A 10,708-nucleotide genomic window follows, 5' to 3' on the forward strand; every position below is an offset into this window, starting at 1 on the left:
ATTCACGAAACATAAACGAAGATATCATATAAGAGATGGTGATATGACAGCAGAAGCAGTATCGCAGAATAAGCTACACTTTGTACTTTACTATAACATCAGAAATGATCTCTTCTGCCCAATTTCTCAACAATATAACCTCCACCATAACTCATCTCGGGATACCAGACAAAGCGTAAGTGGGGCACCCACACGTGACGGGGTTCAAATTTAGACCCGGCAGTGTCAAACCGGAGCTGGAAAAACATTTCAGATTGATCCCAAATGAGCTTTATCACGTGCAAAGACATTTTACTACCAAGCTAGAATCACCCATAACATCTACTATTTTAGGGAGTTCTGGGGATAATTGTCTTGTTTTCTTATTGTATCGTGCAGAGGTTATACAGCTTCAGTATTATTGGATCACAGTGTCAGGGATCCTCTGAATCTCTCTTAACAGCTTTTCCAGCTCTGGTCTGAAGCTGCCATCCTAATATCTACCCCCGTCGTATGTAGGTGCCCCGCGTACAAGCCTATGAATGAAGCAGTTGTTGGTTCCTTGTATATAAATATCCTGATTTTACGGGGACAGTAATTGGCTAGATACTGAGGAAGCAGTCGCGGTGCTGCTCATTGACACGTTATTGGTATCTCTGAGAGCCCATATGCCTCATTGATATCATTAATAGCATATGAAAAGCACTCAGGCTAGTGGCCTAGTTTGATGGATGCGTGGGAGCGTACATCATTGTGGATTCGATTCCCTTATGCCATTCTACTGATTGTCTTGCTTAACAGACACCCTTTACAGACCTGTCCGTAATCTTCACACGATCAAGGCTATAAAGGAAGTTTTTATTCCTATATATTTTGGGATAGATGAAGGGAGCAGAACAGATGGTTGGTACATCAAGCCGGGTAAATGATTACATAGAGTGACAGCTGGACTAGGCCGCTTTCATTAACGCTCCCCCTTCTCATTCTCTCTCTTACTTTACTGCATCAATGATTTTGGATAGCTTCCATTTATGGACCTCAATGCTACATTTCTGCTAGCCGTAAGTGACTTGGCAAGAGTATCCTGAATTTGATCTGTTCGAAGATAAAGGAACGAAACAAGTAAACAATCAGTCATATATAGAGCACACGTCGTTGGACTAATAGTAGTATACACGGTATGAGAACCTAACTGCACATATGCAAACAGCTTGGGAGCGGAATAGAATCTATTAAGAGGGAGATCCGGTCAGCCGTGACAAAAACCACAGAGCGATTATCTACTATTTGTACCAGAAACATAGGAAATTACTACAAAGAATGTTCACACCTAGCCACACTATTCTCCGACCGCTCCGTCACATCCTCAACAGACCCATTCCTCGGATCAACGTATTCGCACCTTACGCTCCACTGATCTGTTCTCTGAATGACCAGTGTTGAGTCCCTCCTACCCAATGGCTGACCCGGAGATGTGACAGCAAACGCTGCAGCAGAAGTGCCCAAGCCCTCGATCTCATCCTCAATGTACCGTGACCTAGTGGCTGATTCTTTAACACCTTTGCTCATACTCGTCATCGCGTACGCATTACCATAAGAGTTGCTATTGCTGCCTCCACCAATGCGCTTATGTAAGGATACGTTGAGCATGCCGCTGTCAAAGGCGTCGAGGAACGGTTTCAGGCACGGGATACAGGCTGTCATGATGCTGACGCAGAGGACGCATTCTGTTGTGATGGTTGTTGCAAACGCTGCGTAGTTCATGTCCGTGAAGGGGGAGGACTGGGAGTGGCGCATGAGGATGAGGCGAATAATTGTGGTTATGATAACGCTGGCCAGTCTCTTGTTAGATCTATATTTGCAGTAAGTCCTAGAATAGACCTACAAGATGCGGATGAAGAATGCAACCACAACGGTGACTTTCTTCCCGGAGACAACCTGGACTGGTTTCACGATGTAGATAGGTAGGATGCAGATGACGAGTTCTGTTATTATGTCGATAGGGGAGATGCCTGTCCAGAAGGCGAACTGCACTCGTATCTGTCAGTGTCGTTGCATGGAGTGGAAATATATGGATATTCTGATAGCATATGGGGGTGCGCGAGTTTTGGGATGGTAGGCGAGGAGGATCTGCCAACTCACACTATCTACGCAATGGCCTTCGCTAAAATCCCAAGGATTAGGCACTCCGCATTGTAGTGCCAGAGTGAAAAAGACTGGCACAGTCCAAATACCGACCAGAATTGACGTCCAGAATGAAACTCGCTTATGCCACTTGTTAACAGCCAATCTGTTCAAGAGCAGCAGTACTGAGGTCTTTGCTAAGCTAAGAGCAAGAATGTATAGAATTTCCGATGAATAGAGAACCTGACAGACATTGTGATATTAACAAACCTGTTTTATCAGAGACTGGCTAAAACTCACCTTCTCTAGTGTTTGGACTTCCGTGTCACTGAGGCTCAATTCTCGCTTGCCCAACCCATTCCTCGTTCCAGCAAGAATGACAGCACATTGTGCAACAGCGAAAATCTACTATCGTGATGGAACCGCATTAATGAATCAATACACCAATTGTCTCGAAAAGCTGGAGCGGTAAACATACCAGTGCAAGCGATATAGTCCCATCGTCCCATTCCAGTGAGCGAAGCATGTGAAGCCGGAAGGCCAGTCGTATCAAAACAGCCAGTATCATCATCACCATCAAGTATATAGTGGCAATGGCTATTTCGTCGACATGATCGGGCGCATGTTTCGTCGCCGGGTAAATTGCGCGTATGCCAATATTAGGGATGCGAAGAGGTTGGTAGATATGCGAGAGCTGTGGAAGCATGTTCGGGATTGATGTAGAAGCAGGAATGCAAACATGAAAGGAGAGGTACCAGCATAGACTGTGCGCTCATGGTGGTTTAACACAGGGAGCACGAACGCCTGCGGCAGTAAGTATAGAAAGCTATGTACACGCGCACCCTTCAGTCCACAGCAGCGCCGATTAGTAACACTTATTGCTTGACTCGATCTGGGAAGTCTCATTATCAGCACATGTTTTAGTTGAATGGCATAATCTCGGACAAGCCCGGCCACACAAATAACCCATCCTCCGTGGGAGTGCACACAGGAGCTGGGACTGGGTCTGAAGCTACTTCTCCGATCGAATGAGCAGACCCATAGTGCGCACTAGGCACCTACCCCTATCAGACACTATCTCTGATCCCTGTTTAGCTTGACCGCCATACCATTAGACCAGGGCTAATCAGTGACGCATGACGGACCGTCGTGTACGTAGGCGAGCGCGCATGTTGCTGGGGAAATTACAGGCCGCTATCCAGGATCCTCAAGCTGAAAGGCAAAACCAGTATACAGCAAGGTCCCCTAATGAGCTACTTGCCTCTGCTACGCGGTACTATTCGGTCCTCTCTTGGAAAAGGATGGCTAGCTTATGCTAATGCGCCAAGGTTGCCAATCGGTCTAGGGTGGGGGTGGGAACACAAGTTGTAGGAACGGGATAAAAACATAGCATTAATGGGTGATCGATGACGGGGGATTGTTACTCCTTGTTCCCGACGGGGAGATTGATCAGTGTTGAATTCGCAGTGTCCGTTTGCCTGCCAAAGACGAGTGCTAACCGTGTAGTATCGTTGTGCATGACAAGGAAACCGCGCGCGGGACAGGAGACAGGCCCAAGCGAGGTTCAGGGATTGATTATGGACACTTCCAAAGGAAGCATTTCTTCAAAAGCAGCCACGAGCTAACCAGCCATGCGAACACTGGCATTTCCCCAGAAGACGGCTGTGAGTGAGTCGAGGATGCAAGGATTCCGTCCTCGCTTCCTCGGCCTAATTTAATTAGTTAATCCCGACTAATAACTCACGATACAGCTAGGACCTCAGGTTTCTGGTCCTAGCTCGTAGTCTCCAACTCAGGGAATATTGTTTATGGCGTAGCATACCGGCGTGTTTTGCGTAGAATGAGCGCGTGCCAAGACGGAAAAGGAGCGAAAGGGCCAGCCGTTCGCCCACTCCGAAGGACGTTCCTATCATACTTAGAGCGAAGCTAATAGATGGCTAAGCAAATGAGCTTAGCATCCTTGTCCTATGTCATTAGTTAGACAAGCTTCATTTGCGCCACGTCAGCGGGATTGGGGAATTCATATGACTGGCTAGTTCCGCGGCGGGGACAACAAACGGTCCGTACCCTAAAGCGCGTGCTAAATTAACTGTGGCGCTACAATATCAAGATTAAATTGAAATTCCTATCAGTAATAATAGTGGCCAATAAAATTAACTCAAATGTCCAGATGATATTTAATCAACAAATACCTATCAGTGCGCTGATTTGTCTTCCTACAGCCTTTTCCGGATGTCCATTCTCCGGCTGCGCCGTTCTCTAGAGGATTTCCGATATTGTATGGCGAATACTCTCCCGATCGGCCTCGGAGATATGAATCTCGAATACTCTCTCTAGCGCTAGCACGCGCTGCTCATCCGACGCAAATTTCTCTAGCTCCTTGGATGTCGCTCCCAGGCGCTCTTTAAGCGTGTCGTTGAACAGGGTCACATCGCCCACAATCTTGTCACCATCTTCGTTGAGTAACATCCGCACGCAGACAACATGATATGTGAACCAGCTTTCCCGGCTGGTACTCATGTAGTAGTTGATCATAGTGAAGTCCTCTGGAAGGAACTCCATCTCGGTGAAGCAGTAAGCCGGAATCCAATGACTGTCCCCGTTGCGAAATTCGTACTGCCACAGAGATTGGCTCCTGCTAGTGTGTTGAGCGATAGGTCCGTTGACTAGCCGGCCCGACTGTTCACCAACGTTGTGGAACTCATAATCCTGGACCAGTGGGATGGGCTGGTGTGGCCCATTGGAGCCAAATCCAACGTCTACAAGGTACTTTTGTTCATCGATAGTTACGATGTTGACCATGTGATTCCTTCATTAAAGCTCGTCAGCACTTCATGATTGAGCTTTACCCCCAAAGGAACGGGAAACTTACCATCCGTCATACTTGGGTCCTCTCCAATTCTTCGAGGCAGACATGGGCTGCGCAGCTTCGTTGACTCGCCCCCCTACGGTGGTCACATCGTATCCCAGACTTCGTAGGACGGTGCCAAACAAGAGACTGTTCTCCATGCAATAGCCCCCACGACGAGACTTAGAATCAACAATTTTCTCAAACACCTTGTAAGGATCAATGGAAATACTCCGATGAACAGCATAGTGGAGGTTCAGGTTTTCGAAAGGGACAGCTGCTAGTTGGTATCGTTGCAGCATCTTCAGCAAAGCTAATGCAGACTGGCCATGGAGGATCGCTACATCTTGCAAAGCTTCTCGATAATTTTCGGGGAGCCCGATCCGGTCGAAGTAGCGTCTGAGCTGTTCCAAGGGATATGTGGGACGCGCTGCCCAATCGACCATGCCGCCCATTTTGGGTAACTAGAAGTTGCAATTTCGGACTGAGTGGCTGAGGGAGGTGGAAAATGACAGTAGAATCCTAGGTTTAAAATGCGAATGAAAAACGCCAACTTTGAGAAGGCCCATAGATTACTGGGAGAGTAAGCTAAATAAGCCCGGCGTGATATGCTGGTTGTTTACATTGAGTTGCTTGTGTTTAGCAGCGGGGTCATGAGATTCAGGCGGTGTTTGCCATCCAGTAGATATTTCCACACAGCAGCGCGGGCCATGGCAGTCTGGGACCTTACTGTGGCACTTAGGACATATAGCTTACTATTTTCGGGATAGGGTGAAGCTAAGGGCAAGTCGTTATGGGCTGGAGCGATACGCTAGCAATTAGTGCTGACATGATAATGACCCAGTCATCGCATCAAGATTAACTATCAGTCATGGCGTCGCAGCTTGACCCCGACGAGTCAGCCACACATCCTATTTCAGTATAAAATATTATCTGGACATTTGAGGTTTACCCCAAAGCTTGTCTGGGTAAGCCGTGGCCGTCTTCACTTTGACTCCTGTCCGACGACCTAGTGCTCGGGCAGTCGTCTGGACAAGGGGCTCGCAGTAGCGTAAACAGCGCTGCAGATGGAACTAGGCCTAGAAGCTTTCCATGAGCGTATCTGAGAATTAATTAGTGTCCTTTTAGATCCCCGAAGCTAATATGCAGTCAAAGCCGGTTCATTGACGGACTGGCAGACGGCCTAATATCCCACGGCCACTTATCATACGAGGTCCAAGGCCTACCTCAGGGGGCACAAATGTTAATTTACTTCGGAAGGTCGGAGGTGAACAATCTCAAATGAGCATGGAAGACGACCTGCCTATTCAAGGAATCCCCGTGTGGATATTTCAGGGATAGACCTAATTATCGTGCAGCAAACCTGCAAGACCTGCTAGTATCGGTCGGTCGCTCGGTTTTAATAGCATTCCCCATAGTAGTACACCAATATTTCTTTCCTTCTCTTCTCTCCCTGTCATACTTTTCTTACTGTCTTGCCTGGTTGATTTCCATATTGATGTCCAGTCAAGCAACATAATGTCCTTCAAACATGGAGATATGGCAATCCAGGAGCTGGGCTCCCGGCAATACAAGGATCGTGATGATGAAGACATGGCAAAGTTTGGCAGGAAACAGCGCTTCGAGGTGAGCCTTCATTCAGTGTCTCTACGTCGCAACTAATGTAGGCAGAGAAATTTCGGGTTCCTGTCGATGCTGGGCTTCACAACCACGATGATGTGTACTTGGGAGGCGGTCCTTACGTGAGTGTCAACATCTCCACTGTCGAATGTCAGGCAGCTGACCAATAGTACAGCGCTAATCCAGCAGCCATGACTGACGGAGGACCAGCAACCCTCGTCTACGGGTTTATCTTCTGCTGGATTGGAGCTTTGTTAACAGCAGCTTCTCTTGCCGAAATGGCCTCGATGTACCAGCCCCTTTAGACGGACTTTGAAAAGAACAACACTAAGACATTTGTCACACAGGGCTCCCACGTCGGCAGGTCAATATCACTGGGTGTCAATCCTTGCCCCTAAAGGCCAGGCTGTCTTCCTCAGCTGGGTAACTGGATGGTTGGACATGATCGGATGGTGGGCCAACACTGCGTCGGGTGTGTATTTTGCTGCCACCGTCTTGCAGGGCCTTCTGGTGTTGAACTATGACGTATACGACTTTCAACGTTGGCATGGAACCCTACTCATGTTCGCAGCGCTGGTGATTTGCCTTTTGGTCAACTCCTTCGGGGCAAGGCTCCTACCTAAAATCGAAGGTTTAATTCTCATTCTCCATACCGCCGGCTTCCTAGCTATCCTGATCCCCTTGGTTTATCTGGCTCCGCACAAGAACGCCGAATTCGTCTTTGCAAACTTCACCAATACCTCGGGATGGAAGAGCTCTGGCCTTACCTGGCTGATTGGGCTGATGGGGACGAATCTTCCATTTATTGGTATGCTCACACTCTTCGCGCGGACTCAATCGATCTAACTGACTCGGTAACCCAGGATATGATGGCCCTTGTCACATGTGTATGTCCTCGGCCACACGCCAACTACAACTCCACTCACATCTAACACATCTACAGCGGAGGAGGTAGTGAACGCCTCGGTTATAGTCCCCTGGTGCATGATCGCGACCATCATGCTAAACGGTGTCCTCGGTTTCGCCATGGTCCTAGCCTTCCTCTTCTGCGTTGGCGACCTTGACGCCGCCCTCGACAGCGCAACAGGATACGACTTCATCGAAGTATTCTTCAACGCGACAAAATCCCACGCCGGAACATCTGTAATGACCGCCATCGTAATTGCGCTGACTATCTGCGCCTCGTTCGGCTTCCTGGCCTCCTCATCACGTCTTACCTGGGCACTAGCGAAGGACAAGGGAATTCCATTCGCTGATTTCCTATCTCATGTACGAAAACACCTCCCCCTTGCTTACAAGTACCATCATTACTAACATAACTGAAATAGATAAACTCCAGGGCGTCCGGATCCGCCCTCCCCCTCCGCGCCATCGCCCTCTGCGCCATAATCACAGCCATTACCTGCCTCATCAACATCGGCTCGAGCGCAGCCTTCAACGCCATGATCTCCCTGACCACAGCAGGACTCTTCTCTTCATACGAAATCGCGATCGTACTAATCCTCATCAAGAAGCTCAAGAACGAGCCTCTCCAGTACGGCCCATGGAAGATGGGCAGGCTCTGGGGTATCCTGATCAATATCGGTTCGATCTGTTTCTTGACCATCACTATCTTCTTCTCGTTCTTTCCCGAGGAGTTGCCGGTCACGCCAACAAATATGAACTGGTCGATTGTGGTATTTATGGGAGAGTTTCTCCTGGGCTTGGGGTGGTATTTGGTTAGGGGTAGGAAGATTTATCACGGGCCGGTTATGGACATGCCGGTTGCTGTTGGGGAAAGTCCAGTGGTGGGTGGGGATGGTGTGGATGAGGAGTAATCCTACCTGTTCTATATCCGTTAGGGGGTGGATTATCATTGAGGAGATACATAAAGAATTAATGTGTGAGTGTATAGTGTTTTCATCATAGTCTGTACGACGGTCTACGCGTAGCAGTAGCGCTAGAAGCTAAAGACAAAATTATTCTTCGTGTCTTCTAAAACCCTACTGAGAGTAGCGGCAGTACGTACACCGGGAGACAATATTAATGAATTATATTTTAGCTAAAGCTACAAGCGCTTTTTCTATTATATCCATTTCGGAATCGACTCCTCCGCAACAGTCACTTCAACCAACTTGCTTATCCCATTACGACCGTATCGTCCTAACTCAACATCACCCAGAATATGCCGCCTGTCCTCGACATCATCACCCACAGCTACACGGTAACTGCGCGAGATGTGATAATCGCCCCAGGTGTTCTGCCTTGTCCTCCTACTATCTGCCTCGCGTTGCGACCGTGATCGACTGCTGTTAACTAGCAGTCGTACAGAATCCCGCACTAAAGTCCGAATACAGGGAATAGATGCTGTCGTGATGACCAAGTAGCATTCTAGCAAGGCCCAGATGGTCAACCGGTTCGTTGCAGCCGATTCATCGTCGATGATGGAGAGGGAGGGGAGATTAATGATCCGCATGATTGATCCTACCATGGCGCTGAAACGTCGGTTAGAATTGTGTTGCGCTAGACAATAGATATAGTACATACATGAGCCCCAGGCTCATCAGAATGATGAGGATTGTCTTTGTCCGTCGTTTGAGGTTTAGACTCCACAAGGTGTATGCGGGGAATATTGCGAGGTAAAGGTCGGTGGCTGTATTAATAGCTGTGAATTCCAATATTAGTGCCATTTATTGGAACAATATTGGCAGAGACGCTTACTGCACTGCACATAGCTATATATGATCAGAATATTTGGATTCCAGCATTTGCTCTTCACACTAACATCCCAGATAGCGCGAATATCAGAGCACCGGGCCAGAATAGTCACTGGACTGACGTAATTGGCGATGAGTTGAAGGGCGAATATGAGCCACAGTAGATGTCCAGTGAGATATTTGTGTCGGAAAATGGGAATTAAATATAACACGAAAGCGACCCTTCCTGTGCCCGTGCTGACGATCGTGACGCATTGAAACACCGTGTAGAGCTTTGTAGTCAATATACGGTCCGTTCGATCGAGTTCGTAACCATGTCGTCCATATCCGTGAGAGATTGCTATCGTGATAAGGATGGAAGACGCAATAGCCAGAGCCTGCCATTGTAAGCGGAGTGGTACGGTCGTTGCAAGCGGTTCCATACATAAGCAAAGACCATGGTCGCATCGTCCCAAGAAAGGTTGCGAATACGATGCTTCGCAATGAGCCTCAAGAGCATGATGAGGGTTGCTACACCCGTTGCTGCCCAAGTGAGGCCCAGAATGCCAGGGCCAGCATTGTAGGATGCAGACTCCATGCGTAATAGCCTAGCCTGTAGGCTTGCTGGCACACCCGGTGCAAGCTTGCATGATGCGAGAGGAAAAGGTAGCGCGTGAGACGGGGACAGTGTCGCTTTTTATTCCGAAGGTGCCGGCGGTGGTTTCAGGATTCGTGGATCTACCGTTTGGAGCTCCTCCATGCGAAAGCTAAACAACACCAAGTGAAGGTCTCATATATGGTCGGCGAATTGGAGTATTTTTAGCTAGAGATAGGTTGACACACAGGTCCGCTGATTCTCTGCATGGATCATCGTTTCCGATGAAAGAACGATGGTAGAATGGTAGTATGTTGCATGACGTTTGATTCTCCTTTTTTGCATCCATTGCCTGGTCGAGCGTGAAAGCCAGAAAGCTGGATGAACCAGTGGGGCGGCGTTGCTTCGACCGCAGTTTCATGTCCGTTTGAGATCGTTTAAAGTTCAACTTAAACTTCAAGTTGCGTTAAATATTTAGCCGCCAGGAGGTCGACTTCAGGGTCCGACACACACCGGTTTTTGCCTATAGCCAAGGAACCGTGCCAGCCAGGGACCATAGCGCCGGACCAAGATCCCTTCCAGTCCATATAGAATAAAAATAGCGTTCACGTAGTGGAAGGGGTTTGTTCTGGGAGAGCGGAATCGGCACCATGGTTTCAGTTGATCCTCAAATTAAACTCTGGGCAAATCCCGCCCGTGCAAAGTTTAGGTTGATCAGCACCCAGTATGCAAGTTCCTCGCAGTGGTCCGTGGTTGGCTTGTTTCTCGCCATTGTATTTCTTTACACAGCCAGCAGCAATAGTAAATCTCTATGGAGCGTGACCGATAACGCACTTATCTGGGTTAGCGCTTCTTGTGGTCGCCGGA

At 48.3% G+C, this 10,708-nt stretch overlaps 4 protein-coding genes across 4 annotated transcripts; 1 reads left to right on the forward strand and 3 right to left on the reverse strand.

Annotated features, from left to right (window-relative positions):
• Positions 1–1,290: 1,290 nt before the first annotated feature.
• On the reverse strand, positions 1,291–2,809 carry BO79DRAFT_139941 (uncharacterized protein; the record flags this gene model as incomplete). The annotated part of the gene is given in 5 exon segments (XM_025678208.1): positions 1,291–1,849; positions 1,865–2,019; positions 2,122–2,346; positions 2,404–2,508; positions 2,582–2,809. 5 exon segments carry the CDS (start codon positions 2,807–2,809, stop codon positions 1,291–1,293), a joined length of 1,272 nt encoding a protein of 423 aa, XP_025542647.1.
• A 1,445-nt stretch (positions 2,810–4,254) lies between these two features.
• Positions 4,255–5,406, reverse strand: BO79DRAFT_278415 (arylamine N-acetyltransferase family protein; the record flags this gene model as incomplete). The annotated part of the gene is made up of 2 exons (XM_025687901.1): positions 4,255–4,912; positions 4,976–5,406. 2 exons carry the CDS (start codon positions 5,404–5,406, stop codon positions 4,363–4,365), a joined length of 981 nt encoding a protein of 326 aa, XP_025542648.1. The 3' UTR covers positions 4,255–4,362.
• A 1,063-nt stretch (positions 5,407–6,469) lies between these two features.
• Positions 6,470–8,388, forward strand: BO79DRAFT_140469 (amino acid permease; the record flags this gene model as incomplete). The annotated part of the gene is made up of 7 exons (XM_025678220.1): positions 6,470–6,577; positions 6,623–6,693; positions 6,747–6,860; positions 6,919–7,379; positions 7,435–7,458; positions 7,515–7,840; positions 7,900–8,388. The coding sequence occupies 7 exons, from the start codon at positions 6,470–6,472 to the stop codon at positions 8,386–8,388; spliced, it is 1,593 nt and encodes a 530-aa protein (XP_025542649.1).
• A 248-nt stretch (positions 8,389–8,636) lies between these two features.
• BO79DRAFT_225639 (uncharacterized protein) lies at positions 8,637–9,844 on the reverse strand (the record flags this gene model as incomplete). Its single annotated transcript, XM_025683743.1, has 4 exons — positions 8,637–9,045; positions 9,098–9,215; positions 9,272–9,644; positions 9,692–9,844. The coding sequence occupies 4 exons, from the start codon at positions 9,842–9,844 to the stop codon at positions 8,637–8,639; spliced, it is 1,053 nt and encodes a 350-aa protein (XP_025542650.1).
• Positions 9,845–10,708: the final 864 nt, after the last annotated feature.

The sequence above is a fragment of the Aspergillus costaricaensis genome, assembly GCF_003184835.1.
Source record: "Aspergillus costaricaensis CBS 115574 unplaced genomic scaffold BO79scaffold_6, whole genome shotgun sequence".
Classification (NCBI taxonomy): Eukaryota; Fungi; Ascomycota; class Eurotiomycetes; order Eurotiales; family Aspergillaceae; genus Aspergillus; species Aspergillus costaricensis.